Source organism: Bos javanicus, chromosome 7 (assembly GCF_032452875.1).
Source record: "Bos javanicus breed banteng chromosome 7, ARS-OSU_banteng_1.0, whole genome shotgun sequence".
NCBI classification, from domain to species: domain Eukaryota; kingdom Metazoa; phylum Chordata; class Mammalia; order Artiodactyla; family Bovidae; genus Bos; species Bos javanicus.
In genome coordinates this window covers 20,996,741-21,011,790 of record NC_083874.1, presented here as the reverse complement: position 1 = coordinate 21,011,790, position 15,050 = coordinate 20,996,741, and the positions used below count along the sequence as shown (strand labels likewise).

General features: G+C 53.3%; 1 protein-coding gene across 8 annotated transcripts in view; it reads right to left on the bottom strand.

Moving 5' to 3' along the window:
* Nucleotides 1-14,581, bottom strand: part of DOT1L (DOT1 like histone lysine methyltransferase) — a 54,457-nt gene extending 39,876 nt beyond the window's left edge. For 4 of the 8 annotated variants that reach the window (XM_061422787.1, XM_061422788.1, XM_061422789.1 and 1 more), the window contains exons 1-2: nt 14,256-14,580; nt 4,147-4,190 (exon numbers count right to left, since the gene is read on the bottom strand). In XM_061422787.1, coding sequence (XP_061278771.1) covers nt 4,147-4,190; nt 14,256-14,336 — 125 coding nt within the window. In that variant the 5' untranslated portion in view covers nt 14,337-14,580. Of the gene's footprint in view, nt 1-4,146; nt 4,191-14,255 lie in introns of all 8 variants that reach the window. The other 4 variants (XM_061422794.1, XM_061422795.1, XM_061422790.1 and 1 more) reach the window with 3 other exon arrangements.
* Nucleotides 14,582-15,050: the final 469 nt, after the last annotated feature.

The following is a 15,050-nucleotide window of genomic DNA, read 5'->3' as shown; positions in this document are numbered from 1 at the left end:
TTTACATGAAAGAAACCTGGAAGACAGCACCTCACCGTGGCAAGGCATGCAGACGCTGCAAGCCTCTTGCTGGGCTCAGAGCTCTTACCACGAACTCTTTTCTGCACCCATTCCATGCTATCTGGAAGCAGACCACACATGACATTTTCATCCATAAGTATTTCAGTATTAAACTGTAGAAGTTATGGCCTTTTTCTTTTTTTTTTAATCTAACTGATGCAACTGCTCCACCTAGGGAAAACGCCACCAGGAATAGGACAGCATGTTCTCAAACTTGTACTGGGCATCTGTGAGGAACTACAGCTAACGTCACCTCCATAGTGGAAGACTAAATCTAACATCCCTGCCCCAGAGATGAGGGAAAAGATAAGAATGCAACCTCCCCCCACTTTATCACAAAACAGCCTCAAAGGTCCCAGCCAATTTAATAATGCCAAGAAAAAGAAATAACAGGTGATACAATTATTTTTATTTCCACAGCAAGTCCCAGGAAATCTACAAAACTACTACTAAGATTGATGAATTTGGAGAAGGAAATGGCAGCCCACTCCAGTATTCTTGCCTGGAAAATCCCATGGATCGCGGAGCCTGGTAGGCTACTGTCCATGGGGTCGCAAAGAGTCGGACACGACTGAGTGACTTCACTTCCAGTGTTCTTAGTAGTCATCTAGCCTAAGTTACGCACTGCATATTATTATTTTCTACCTTTCACTTGTTGTGTATCCAGATCTTGAAGTGCAGCTATAATTCAAGGAGTCAGAAATATTTGGCCACATTTTTTCATGGGCAAGGGATTTCTACTTACAAAGTAGGATAAAACCTCCAAACATTAAAAGGAACAACATTATTCATGGCACAAGAACTAATCTATATGTCAAGTCCTCAATAAAGAATCCTTATCCTGTAAAAAAAAAAAAAAATTGATGAATTGAGCACAAGATTCATGGTTAACGTACAAAAATCAATTGTATTTTACCCACAAGTAGCAGACAAAAAGAACATGAAAGTTAACACACAATCCCACTTAACAGTAGTGACAAAAGCATGAATGAGCTAGGAATAAATCAAATCTAACAAATGGTTGTCCAAGACCTCCATGCTGCAATGCCAGAGCGCTGCCAAGAGAAGAGCTGAAAGGCCTGAGCAAGTAGAGACACATACCATGTTCATGGACTGGAAAACTCAAGTGTGATGGCAAATCTCTCAAAATGCCCTACAGATTCAATACAATTCCTAAATAAATTGTGCAAAGATCAACAGGATTTGAAAATTTACATGGAAATGCAAAGGCGGTGGAATAACCAAAGCAACATTTAAAAAGAAGAATTAAAATGGAGGACTTCCTGTGATTCCAAAGCTCACCATAAAGCTGTGGTACTGCCTAAAGGACAGAGCCATGTGTCAGTGGCACTGAAAGAGATTCTAGAAACAAATCACCTCATACACTGTCAACTGATCTTTCACAAAGGTGATAAGGAAATTCCAGAGAGAGAGGACAGTTTCATCAACAAACGCTGCTGGAACTATGAGAGGTCCACATGCAAAGCAATAAGCCTCAACCCATGCTCTGCACTTCATGTAAAAGTTTACTCCAAGTGGATAAAAAGATGTAAATGTAAAACTTAAACCATAAAACTTCCAGAAACCACAGCAGAAAATCTTTGTGACCTCAAGTTAGGCACACATATCTCAGAATGCAAAAAACGGCAAACTATTAAAAAAAAAAGTTGATAAATTAGACTTCTATCAAAATTTAAGATATTTGCTCTTTAAAAGACACTCTTATGAATGTGAAGAGACAAGCCACAGACTGAAAGAAAATATTCACAAAACACATACCTAATAAAGGATAAGCCAGAATGACAAAGAATGCTCAAATTTCAATAATTAAAAAAGTTTTTTTAAAAGCAGGCAAAAAATGATGAACATCATTAATTATTAAGAAAATTCTCATTAAAACCACAATGATACCACCACAGGACTCAAACTGGACCAGCAGAAACACCCTGTTAACATGCCCTGCCAACGTGGGAGCCACAGGGCGGTCCTGCGTGGCTGCCTGCAGCTTGGAGGGGTCGGCCTTCCTTCAAGCACAGTCCAGCAGCCTCATTCCCAAGTATTTACCCAGGATGAAGGAAGACACGTCCACACAAAGACCTCCGTGGAGTGTTTACAACAGCTTTATTTACAATTGCCAAAAATCAGAAACCACCCAAACGTATCTGTCATCTGGTGAAAGGATGCACCAATGGTGCACTCCTCAGGAATAAGAAAGAAAAACTTTGACACATTTTTAAAAAATGTAAAATTCTAGAAAATGCAAAGTAATCCACAGCAACAGAAAGCAGGCCGGGCTGCACGGGGGCAGGAGTGGAGGGAGGGGGCCGACAGGGGGCCCAGGCAAACAGGGGTGACTCCTCCTCACACAGGTACAAGGGGACACCCATACATCCACACTGGCCACCATGCTCGCTCCAAACAGGTGGTCTCCCTCCTGTACTTCAGTCACACCTTGACTGTCCCAGTGAACACACAGAAGAAGAGGAAAGTGGATGGCCTTCCCACCTTGTTTCCCCACCCATGGCACTGGTACAGGTGAAACAAACGCTAGGCTGGGTGACGGGCCCGTGGGCTCGTCATACACACTGTCCATCTCTGAGCATGTCAGAAATCCTCCAGGATGAAAAGGTAAGAAAAGAAACAAACAGGTGACTGCCATCTTTACCAATGAGAAAAAGCCATCTGTGGAGACAAGAGGGAAGGACTGAAGTAGCCTGTAGACTTGAGGATGGGGAGCGGGCCCCGCCAGACCCAGAGAGGACCCGGGCCCGGGAGGCTCCAGAGAACCTGTTCCGGCTGGCCAGCTGCACCTCGTCCTACCGCCCTGCACCACAGGGACACTCCCTCCCTGCAGGAACCACAGGCAACCAGGCCAACCCGCCCCCAGAACTCACTTGGCCCAAGGGAGCAGGGAGGGGACCCAGGCTGGCCAACTAGGAGCCCCTCGCCTAACCACATGGCCTCACTTCCTAACTGACTGACACGTGTGGGTGCTTAGTCGCTGTCATGTCCGACCCTCTTGTGATCCCATGAACTATATAGCCCACCAGGCTCCTCTGTCCATGGGATATTTTTTCAGGCAAGAAACTGGAGTGGGGTGCCATTTCCTCCTCCAGGATATTTTCCTGACCCAGGGATTGAACCCACGTTTCCCTCGTCTCCTGCACTGGCAGGTAAATTCTTTTACATTGAGCCACCTGGGAAGCCCCTCCTAACTGTCAGCCTTCTTTAAAAATAAACTAAACTAAGCCGATCGTAGCACTACTCTACCAACCAACTGGTTTGTGGATTACACCATTAAAAAAGTAGATCCCACATTCTCAGCACCACCCCAGTCAGGCCCACCCTGTGAGACGCACACGAGACTTCACTCAGTCTCCCAGACACTCCGGCACAGAGGCCCGGCTCGGCCCCGAGAATGAAGCAGAGGAGCTCAGGAGGCTGAGCCGCTCGGCTGCCGGGGCAGGATGAGGCCTCCTTCACAGGGCACTGCCAGCCTGGCCACAGAAGATTTGAGAGGATATAACGGCACGAGGGAGGTGCCAGAGCCAGGAGAGTGGTCTCGGAACGCCGAGCCTTGGTCACTCCGGAGGCCATCGCAAACCCTCAGGTCCAGTGTGAGGAGGACACCCACCAGAAATACCGCAGGGGCCTTCCTCCTGGAGCCTCGCAGGCCAGCCTGCCAGGCACCTGCCCTCCACAAGGGGTGGGCTCACGTGGAAAGGAGTGGCCCGAACCCAACCCCCCATGACAGGAGAGGAAAGTAGGTGATGAGGGGAAGGGGAGGGGGCCTGTGAGGAACTGCCACTGGGGGTTCCACCCCTGCCCACAGGAAGCTCACAAAGCACCAGCCCCTGTGCTGGGTCACACTCAGGCAACTGACCCCTGACCCCAGTCACAGTTTCCCCGGGTTCTCCATGGTAATGACGCTGAGGTGGACCAGGATAGAGGAACAGGGAGGCTGACATGTGGGGGTTGAAAGCAAGGGCCAGGAGCCTGGAGTAAGAGTCAGAGTGCACGGCTAGGCGCTGGGGGCCCACCTGAGGCCCCACCCCCAGGCCCAACCCCAGCAGGTGCCACACTCACCTGATGGTCTCGATGATTTCATGAGCAGCATCGTGGTGTTTGTCCTGAAAGACAATGGGATAGGGTTTAGAGCCGTCCCTCCAGCCTCGGTGACGGTGGCAACCAGAGGAGGCAGGCGCTCTAGCCCCCAGGCCTTCCCACCTCGTTTCCCCACCCATGGCACTGGGGTCCCTGACACAAAGGGTACGCCGGCCTTGGGGGCACCCAGCAGGCAGCAGAGAAGGGAAGGGGCTGGGCCGGAGTCTGACTTCCAACCCGCCTTCCACAAGGCTCTCCTGGGCACTCTTGTAGCCGGGCAGCCGCAGGCCTGGCTCTGAGTCCCTGACCCTCTGCAGGCCTCGGCTTCTGTCTGTAAAATGGGAAACGAGGGTCCTGTCACTACCAGGAGTGGGTGAGCAGCTATCATCCTGCCCAGTCACAGCAGTGCCCTCCCAGCTGCTCTTCCCAGCGGGCACATCACAGGTCGCTCTGGCCTCTCCCTGCAGTCTTGACGACCAGCGAACTGGAGACCTCACAGAAACCAAGGCAGGACTTCCAGTGGTTAAGACTCCATGCTTCCAATGCAAGGGGCGTGGGTTCAATCCCTGATCAGAGAACCAAGATCCTACATGCTGTGCAGTATGGCCAAAAAATACAAGTGAGGGTGTGTGCATGGACGTCTGTAACTCGAGGCCACACTTTCACTCCAACCTCAGTGAAGAGGGCCGCGAAGAGCACAGGCTGAAACCAGAAGTGAGGTAAGAGACCCAGAGCCACCAGCTCTGCCTGGGACAGCAACCGCCCTTCTCAGCCCAGACCACCGTTTCCTGGCTTCATGATGGACAAAGCCACGAGGGCAGGTCTCAGGGCAGGGCCCCACCCAACTCAACGCTCTAGAGCCACTTTCACGGCCCTAGCCTCATCGGTGTTTAACAGCAGCTCTACTGAGATATAACTCACACAGAACAGACCCCGCTTCCGAGTGTGCAATGTGGTGGAGTCACTACACTCAGGGTTGTGCAACCAGCATCTGTCTAGTTCCAGAACATTCCATCACCCCATCAGCAGACAGGCCTCCCCCTAGCCCCTGAAAACACTAATCCACTCTGTGTCTCTATGCACTTGCCTGTTCTGGACGTTTGTAAATAGTTAATTGCAATATGTGACCTTTTGTCCAAAGTCTTAGTTTTTAAGGCAAAGGACAAAATAAACCTTCTATCATGAATATCCTCCAACTTAGCAAGAATGAAGCAGTAAACATTCACTGAACTCTTCACTTAGACAAGGCGGGTGGGAAGTGGAGTGTGTGCACTCCAACACTGGACAGCCCCACAGACCAGCGGCTCCTGGCATGGGGTGCCCGAGCCCCGGCATCACCGCCGCTGACCCAACACCTTGGGGAGGAACCACAGGTGGGAGCGGCAGGCCCCAGCACCTCATGGCAAACGTCAGAACGGTGGGGGCAGCTGGTAGCTCCCCAAAAGGTGAAAAAGGCCCCACCTGACACAGCAATTCCTCTCTGGGTGTCTGCCCAAAAGAAGTGAGCACGTACAACCACAGCCCCAAACTGGAAATCACCCACACAACCACCAACAGGTGAATGAATAAACAAACGTGTCCCTCCATTCACGGGAGCATCACTCAGCCTCAAAAAGAAGCCCTGACACACTGCCACGTGGACGGACCCTGAGAACACAACGCTCAGTGAGAGAAGCAGACACAGAGGGACACACAGGGTGTGATTCCACTGATGGGAAACGTGCAGAACAGGCCAATCCAGAGACACAGGGAGTGGGTTCCTGGCTGTCAGAGGCTGGGGCAGGAGGATGGGGGAATATTGATGGAGATGGGGACTCTCCCTGGGGTGATGGAAGGTTCTAAAATTAGTAGCAGTGATGACTGCACCCAGTGCACAAACCAGGGAACAGCATGCTCAGGGCAGATGAGTTGCATGGTGCGGGAACTACACCTCAATAATGCCATTAACAGGGAATTCCTTGGCGGTGTCTACACTCTCACTGCTGAGGGCCCGGGTTCAATCCCTGATTGGGGAGCTAAGATCCCCCAAGTCACATGAGGTGGCAAAAACAAACTAGTAACAACAAAATGCCTGGGAGTAGATGTGATATACTGTTAAAAGCACCCCCAAGCTCAGCAGGAAAATCTTGAGTCTCTGGGATGCTCACAGGTCAACAACATCCAGGAAGTCAAGTCCCCACAGCCCTGGCACGCATCCCCGGGCCCCTATAGCACAGACGGCAGAGACGCCGCCACGCTGTCCTGAAGGGTCCACTCAGAGACAAGCTCATACGGACAGTGCACGGGGCCGTGGGGCAGCCATGGAATGGAGGGGATGGTCTGGGCCTCTGCACCAATGCTGAGACACTTACTCTGAGGGGAACTCGCCCCGTGGACTGGGGAGTCTCAGGCAGCATGCGGGGGAGCCACAATTCTGGCCCCATCAGCATCTGGATGAAGCGTCTACAGCAGCCTCCTGGGGGCACCTGATCAGATTCCCTGGCTTGCCAGCCCTCAGTTCCTGCCCTCAGACACCATGAGCGGTCACCAGTGTATGTTGTTCAAGTCGCTAAATTTCAGGCTGTTTTGTTACACACCACAGATAACCGATACACGGCCTGAGTTTAGGCTGATATGCAGGAAGCACAGCCTGCAAGAACAAGTCTGAGAGCCAGAGGAAGATGCAGTAGTAACCAGAAACATTTGATTCCAGTCATCACCGTGAGACTACAAAACAAGGAGTACCGTGAAAGGCCCCATGAATGCCCGTGTTCAAGAGCCCACGCCATGTGGCCGGACTGTGCCCAGCTGTGGACCACGCTCCATCTCTGGGCCCCCAGGCAGCCAGGACAAGTCCAGGACCCCTCCTCCTGCAGGGCCTGCAGGGGCCCCTGGGAAGACACGGGGCCTGGAGCATGGTCTCATCTGAGATGAGGTGTACTCAAGCTGTCCCAAGCTCTAACACCAGAAAGAGAGGAGGGAATGGTTGACAACATGCCTCCTCAGACTTTGCGATGCCGCTGCAGGGCCTGTCCAGCTTCCCGCAGCTGCCCTGACCACCTGAATGACTCGGAAGCTCTCACAACCTCTCCGCTCTGGCCGCTTCTCACGCTCCACAGGTCTTCAGATCAGAGTAGCGCCAGTGGGGGTCCACATGGAGGGGCTGTCAGGGAGGGACTCTGGGGTGATGGGGGATGAAGATGACCAAAACCTCAGCACCAGAACTCTCCTCGCCTGAGGCCAAGGCCAAGGCTGTGATGGGAAAGGAGGGCAAGGGTCAGGAAGGACAGGAGGCCCTTCCAGGGGCCCAGTCAGCAGAAGGACTCACCCAGGATCCCTGAGCAACCAGTGGCTACATGGTTGCCAGCCTGAGGTCTGGAAAGTCCAGGCAAGCCTCACCTTGAGCACTGCAGCTCTGAGTGCTCCAGCACTGTCCCACCCCCAGCAGGGGTCACTGTCAATGCCCCACCAGGGTACCTGGTGCCAGCCACCCCAGGACCAAGGCCAAAGGAGTGCCTCTCCAGGGGCCTCAAGACCCACAACACACAGGAGCATCACTTGGCCCTGCAAAAGGGAAAAGCGCTGACACTCGCTACCACGTGGACGGACCCTGAGAACACGACGCTCAGTGAGAGGCAGACACAGGAGGACACACAGGGTGTGACTCCACTGATGGGAAATGTGCAGAGCAGGCTGATCCGCAGACACAGAGAGTGGGTTCCTGGTTGTCCAGGGCTGGGGAGGGGGGATGCAGGTCCTTTGAGGGGATGAAATGTTCTGGAATTAGATATGATGGTTGCACAGCTCTGTGAATACAGTAACACAATACAGTAAAACCCGTTAAATTGTACACCTGCAGTAGGTGAGCCGTGTGGTACAAATGTTACCTGGAGCATGGTCTCATCTGAGATGAGGTGGGTATAAATAAAAATAAAAGTAAAAAAGTATTAGTTGCTCAGTTGTGTCTGACTTTTGCAACCCCATGGACTGTAGCCCGTCAGGCTCCTCTGTCCATGGGATTCTCCAGGCAAAAATACTGGAGTGGGTTACCATTTCCTCCTCCAGGGGATCTTCCCAACCATACATAAAGGAGATTTCATTAATGTGCATTAGAGGATACCCCAGGTTAACCTGTAACTGTCTCCTGAGCCTTCAAATTCTATACCAGTTCTACACCTCCGGTTGGCCAATTGTTTGTTTCTTTATCTAGGTTTTAAGGTGAATGACCTGGGGCTATTTGTTTCCATCAACCTGACTGTGAATCTAAAGGCGCAGTTGAAATGTCTATTTTTCTTGCCATCCTCAGAAGAAACTGCTGCAAATCTACTCTATGATTCTCATTCTGTTCAGCTTACAATACAGATAGCTTATTATCTTTTGCAACCTATGTCTTATAATAAAGCAGTGCTGAAAAATTAAATAAAAAGTTCAGTTGCCATATAAGCTATGAAAATCATTTGCTGGTGGTGAGTTTTAAGCTTGATTCTAAATAAATTTACTAAGAAGGGCACTTCAAATTTTGCTCTTTAAGAAGGTATCTTGAAATTATAGGCTCACTCTCCTTAAAATTTCAAAAAGCATAGAGCTTAGGACAAAGTTGTTATTAAAAAACTCAAAAACCACAAGACCCGGCAAGGCCCCTCCTCCCATGTCCTGCCTCTTCACCTGGCTGCACCCAGACCAGGTGTGGGCCCAGCCCCGGCCAGGTGGGAGCCTGGCTCAGTCCCAGGGCGAGCCCAGAGCAGACCACGGGGAGCCACTCACAGACCAGGGAAAACATAATCCACTGTGAACAGGTCCAGCACCGCCATGCAACGGGGAAATCCTTCTGAGGAGTCCCATCCCAAGCCCCCCGACCCTTGCTGTCCCTGAGGAGCAAAGCAGCAGCAGTTCCAAAGGTAGTATTCCTCTACCAGGGGCCACCCATCCCCCTGCATAACACTAATGCACCTTCCATGCCTCAGCCACGGACCCAACAACTAACTCAGGGGATTCAAACTGAAGCCCATCAGAGACGGTTTTTCCATCCAAGGTCACACACGATGATGCTGGAGCCTCGGACCTCCCCACCCAGCTCACAGGGCCATGCCTTGGCTGGAAGAGGGCCCTGTCCAACACAGGGGTGCCAAAGAACACCGCCCCTGGGCTAATCACCCCTGGGCTAGGCACTGAGACAGTGACGATGGGTGGAGAAAGAGTCAGGGAAGAAAAGAGAAATGCTGGTGGGGAGGGGAGGTCAGGCAGGTGGGCAGCGAGGGAGGCTGCAGAGGACACGGACAGACTTAGGCTTCTCTGAACATTTTCAGCAGGAGACCTGGCGGTGGGAAGGGCAGGACAGCTTGAAGAGACAGAGAAGGAGCCAAAGAGGCTCCCAGGCACAGCCCTGAGCACGAGAACGGGATAGACTGTTATCCCCCGGTGAAGAGACAGGTGTGCAAACTGGGGAGAGCACCAGGACTGAGACGAGGAAGAGAGAAAGAGGGCCAAGAGGGGTCTCTCGGGAGACGAGAACGGAACCCAGGACCCAGGCACCCACAGACACGGCCGGTCACACCCTGCAGGGACCCCAGAACACTGCATCCTGATGAACCAAGGCCAATGAAACAATTACATCGTTGTGCAGCTTCGAAAGATGTCATCATCAGGAGAAACTGAGAGGAGAGAACACGGGGTGCCTCTGTCTCGTTTCTTACAACTGTACAAGAATCTATGATTATCTCAAAACAAAAAGTTTAAGAAAAAAGGACAGGGCTCCCAGAGGAAGACTGGGGCAGGTGGCCCACAGCTCCGCCACCTCCTCCCTAGTGAACACCCCAGGTTCCAGCGCCACTGGCTCCTTCCACCAGGAACAGAATACTCAGCCTGCCTGCTCCAGGACACCTGGATGTCAGGGACCAGGGTACAGAAGCTGAGAGCCACATGCGGGGTACCAGGCTTTTCCGATGATGCCCTCCTCTCTAAAGTGGTCACCTCGCCCACAGAGAGCCGTCAGAGGGTTAACCTGACTTCCACCTGAGCTCGGATTAGTCAGCACTCACTCACGCACACAGAGGTCAGAGCAGAAAATATTTTCTGAGTCATAGGGAGGGATGGCTCAGCCAGCCACCCACCTCAGCTACTACTCACAGCCGAGTCTGGGGCATGACGGCTCAGCATTCATCAGAGACTCGTGTGCTGGAGGAGGCAGGCAGGGACAGTCACACCGAGGCTGCTCCACACCCACGGCCTCTGTGAGTCACCGAGGGGAAGGACTACTGCCCGCCCTCGCAACCTCCGGCCCGGCCACCAGGCACCTGCTCCCTCCTGAGCTGAGACCCAGTTTTCTACCAAGAGAAGGGCCATCCTGCTTTAGCAACGCTGCCATAAGCTGCAAGTGGACATCTGGGAACTCTGTGACAGAAGGAACAAAACTCGCCCTGCACCACGCCCTCTTATTTGTCAACTGCACAAGAACCCATTTCGGAGGCTGGACATTTCCGCGTGTGGAAGATTGTGGCTGTTTGCACTTCCTCCTGGGGGTGCCCCTCTTCGGAGAAGCCACTCACCCTCCTCTCTCAGCCCCACCCTCCAGGACCTCATCCCCAGGGCACACCTCGATTGCACCTCTGTGTTTATAGACTGCCCACCAACCCTCGTTCATAAGTTTCCTGAAAGCAAGAACACTGTGTACTGTGCTCCACTCCCCCTGGAACACTGGAGATACCCAGAAGGTGCTGGGATGAATGAATGAATCAATGAACAAGCAAGCTCAGTTATTTCGAATGTGTGGTCACATGAGTAATCTGACCTTTGGAAAGGCTATGCTCCTGGAAGTGACCCATTTTCTTAATGTACTCATCATCGAGTCATCACAAAATATGTACTCTTATAATAAAGTTCTGCCCCCTCACTTCCTGTGAGAAAGCAAAATCTCCCAGTGGGGACACGGGAGGGGAGCAGACGTCACTGCACTGCTTTAGGAAGGTTGCAGCTTGCTGACCATGGCACACCCCCCTCCCCCCACTGCCTGGTCTTGGGACTGCCACCCCAGGAATGGCTGCTGACCTCAGATGGAGCGCCCAGCCAGGCAGGCAGCACACCCTGAACCCTGCCAAGTGAGGTCCTGCCAGCAAGCGAAAGACGCTCTCTAGTTCAGACCCGTCCACCACAGGAAAGCCAGCTCTCACTGAGACCTGGACACACACGATGTCTTACTGACAAAGGTTACAGACCTCTGTATATTGTCACCCTGCTTATTTAACTTATATGCAGAGTACATCATGAGAAACGCTGGGCTGGATGAAGCACAAGCTGGAATCAAGATTGCTGGAAGAAATATCAATAACCTCAGATATGCAGATGACACCACTCTTATGGCAGAAAGTGAAGAAGACTTTGATGAAAGAAAGTGAAGAGCCTCTTGATGAAAGTAAAAGAGGAGAGTGAAAAAGTTGGCTTAAAGCTTAACATTCAGAAAACTAAGATCATGGCATCTGGTCCCATCACTTCATGGCAAGTAGATGGAGAAACAGTGGCAGATTTTATTTTGGGGGCTCCAAAATCACTGCAGATGGTGACCGCAGCCATGAAATTAAAAGATGCTTACTCTTTGGAAGCAAAGTTATGACCAACCTAGACAGCATATTAAAAAGCAGAGACATTACTTTGCCAACAAAAGTCCATCTAGTCAAGGCTATGGTTTTTCCAGTAGTCATGTATGGATGTGAGAGTTGAACTTTATTATAAAGAGAGCTGAGTGCTGAAAAATTGATGCTTTTGAATTGTGGTGTTGGAAAAGACTCTAGAGAGTCCCTTGAATGACAAGGAGATCCAACCAGTCCATCCTAAAGGAAATCAGTCCTGAATATTTGTTGGAAGGACTGATGTTGAAGCTGAAACTCCAATACTTTGGCCACCTGATGCGAAGAGCTGACTCATCTGAAATGACCCTGATGCTGGGAAAGATTAAGGGCAGGAGGAAATGGGGACGACAGAGGATGAGATGGTTGGATGGCATCACCAACTCAATGGACATGAGTTTGAGTAAATTCCGGGAGTTGGTGACGGACAGGGAAGCCTGGCGTGCTGCATTCCATTGGGTCGCAAAGAGTCAGACATGACTAAGAGACTGAACTGAACTGAACAGACTTCTGAAAATAAGATGGTGATGGCAACAATGGGACCATCTCCAGATGAACCTTCATCTTAGTTTCAGATGCTTCGGTGCTGGGTCACAGTGGATTTCTAGATTCTCCTGATACTCAAAATACTAATTTTGGAAAAATACCAATTTCCAAGATGCAAGAATGCTCTTAAAACAGACATTCAGCACAGACCTCAGTCTGACTCCCAGAGTGCTCTCCCAAGTGAGGTGAAAATCCAAGTTCACCTGCCCTGGGCTGTTTAGCAGCTCTATTCCTGATCACTGCATAGCAAGGAAAAGGAGTGACTTCTCACACTCTCAAAAACGGGCATGAATCTCACACACATTTTGCTGAGCCAAAGTAACCCAAATCAAAAAGCTACACATTGTTGACTCCATTTACTTTACTTCCAGAAAATCTAAAACCTTAGGGACTGAGATGAGACTGGTGGCCAGGAAGCGAGAGGCGAGTTGATGCCAAAGGGCAGCAGATGGTTTGATGGGATTGTTCTGCTGCCTGACTGCAATGATCTGTCAAATACTCTACAACTGTGAGCTACAAGTGAACCACTTCATGTCTACTGAGGATAAACAAATTACATTTTGAAAAATGTACCGGCCAACGTACTCGTACAAGACGAGTGCAGTAACCGGGGCAGAGAGGGAGGCAGGTGGATCAACTGGAGTTTTGAAGGTTCTCCCCACTTTCAGTTTCCGTCCCCTGGGTCGTCTCCCCGCCCTGACCACTGCTAAGGCCGCACGCCAGGGCGACACAGAGCTACCCAACCGGAAAAGCCAGAGCCCGGGCTCAGCCGCGCCTCCGGGCGCAGGAAGCGCAAAAATAGAAAGCGCCGGTGCGCTCGGCGGGCTGGAAAGCCTCCGACCTCGGAGAACCGCGGAGCACCAGAGCCAGGAGCCAACGTCGGCTCCCGGGCGGTCCCAGCGTCCCGACCCCGCCCCTGGCCGCGACAGTTTCCAAAAACTGACACACACTGAGCCCGCGCGAGGGGCGGGGCGCGCGGGCTTCCCCACCGGGTCCCGTGGAGGCCGGTCCCCCCGCAAGCCAAGCGCGCGAAAGGGCGCCCCAAAAGCGCCCGCCCACCGCGCCCGCTGTGCTTTCCCTCCCGAAGGCGCGCTGCCCAGCCCGAGCGCGGTCGCTGGGACACGGACACGCGCACCCACGCCGCCACCGGGGACAGGAGCCGGGGCGCCCACCCCGCGCCCTGCATATCTGGAATCACCCGGACGCCTGTGTAAATTTCTGTTCAGCTTGTCATTTCCAAAGGCCACACAAGATCAGGGAACAGGACGCCTCCTTACCAAAGGTCCGGCCAGCCCACCCACTCAAATTAGGAACAGGACACCTCCTTACCAAGGGTCCGGCCAGCCCACCCACTCAAATTAGGGAACATGACGCGTCCTTGCCAAGGGTCCGGCCAGCCCACCCACTCAAGATCCGGGAACAGGACGCTTCCTTTCCAAACCTCTAGCCAGTCCTGCCACTCAAAATTAGACAAATGCCTAATTTACAAAATTAACAACTGGAAAGAAGAAGGAGAAAAGAGTGTCCTCAAAAATAAAAAAGCTGAGCACGATGACAGCGCCAATAATAAACTACCAGCAAAGACAAACCCTACACGTCAAATCATAAAGTACGGAAAGGCAAGCCCGCCGGCCGTCCAGGCCCCGGGAACGGGGGTCCCCAGCCCCGCAGGACCAACGGCAGCCCGGCTCGGGCGCCCCTCGGAGGCGTAGGGTCTCCGTGGCCCAGCCTGCGCCCTCAGCCGGCCCCGGTTCCCCGCTGCCCACCCTGCGCGCGGGGCTTGGAAACGGCCGCCGGGAATCCGGCGGGGCGGGAATGGGGGGTCCCAGTGAAGGCTGGGGGCTCGAGTCGCTCCGTTTCTCGGTGGGCCCCCCACCAAACGCAGCGGGGAGTAGGGGGCGGGGGTCTGGGGAGAGGGGGTTGGGGGAAGAGCGGGGCGGCACTCACGTAGACCGGCAGCGGCCACGGGTAGACGGCGGGCTCGGCCCCCACGGGCGACTTGAGCCTCAGCTCCAGCTTCTCCCCCATGTCGGCGCGCGCGGCCGCCGCACCATGCTAGTCGGGCGGTTGGGGGAGGGGCGGGGCCCCGCCGGCGGGGGCGGGGCGGACGGCCGGAGGAGGGCGGGCGGGAGGCTGAGGGGAGGGGGCCTGGCCTGGGCCTCAGCCGCCGCCACCGCGCTCCCGTCCAGCCCCCGGCTCCCTCTTTGTGGTCACAGGCCCGGGGCCTCCAGCGCCGCCGCCATCTTGGGCCGGCGTGAGACGAGCACAATGAGCCGGGGGCCGGGCTGAACCACTCGCGGCTCGCGCGCGGGGGGGCCTGGCGCGAGGAGGCGGTGCGCTGCCGCTGCCCCGCCCGCCGCGCCTCGCGCGCCCCCCCTCGCCGGCCCGCCCCGTGGGCTCTCCCGCTCCCACGCACGCACGCACGCACGCACGCACGTCCTCGGCTGCCCTCGGCTGCCCCCACCAGCCCCAAGCGGGAACCCGGGGAGACCCCGCAAGGCCTGGGATGGAGGGTTCGAAACCCGCTCTTGGCGGACAGGAACACCCTCCCTTCCCCCATAATAAAAGTATAATTTCTCAGTAAAGGTGACCGGTAGATTCCCGGCTTCGGTCACAAGAATGCCATATATTTAGCCTATTGTTGTTGTTCAGTCGATAAGTTGTATCCAATTTTTGTGACCCCCTGGACTGCAGCATGCCAGGTTCCTGTATACTCCAATATCCCCCCAAATTTGCTCAACT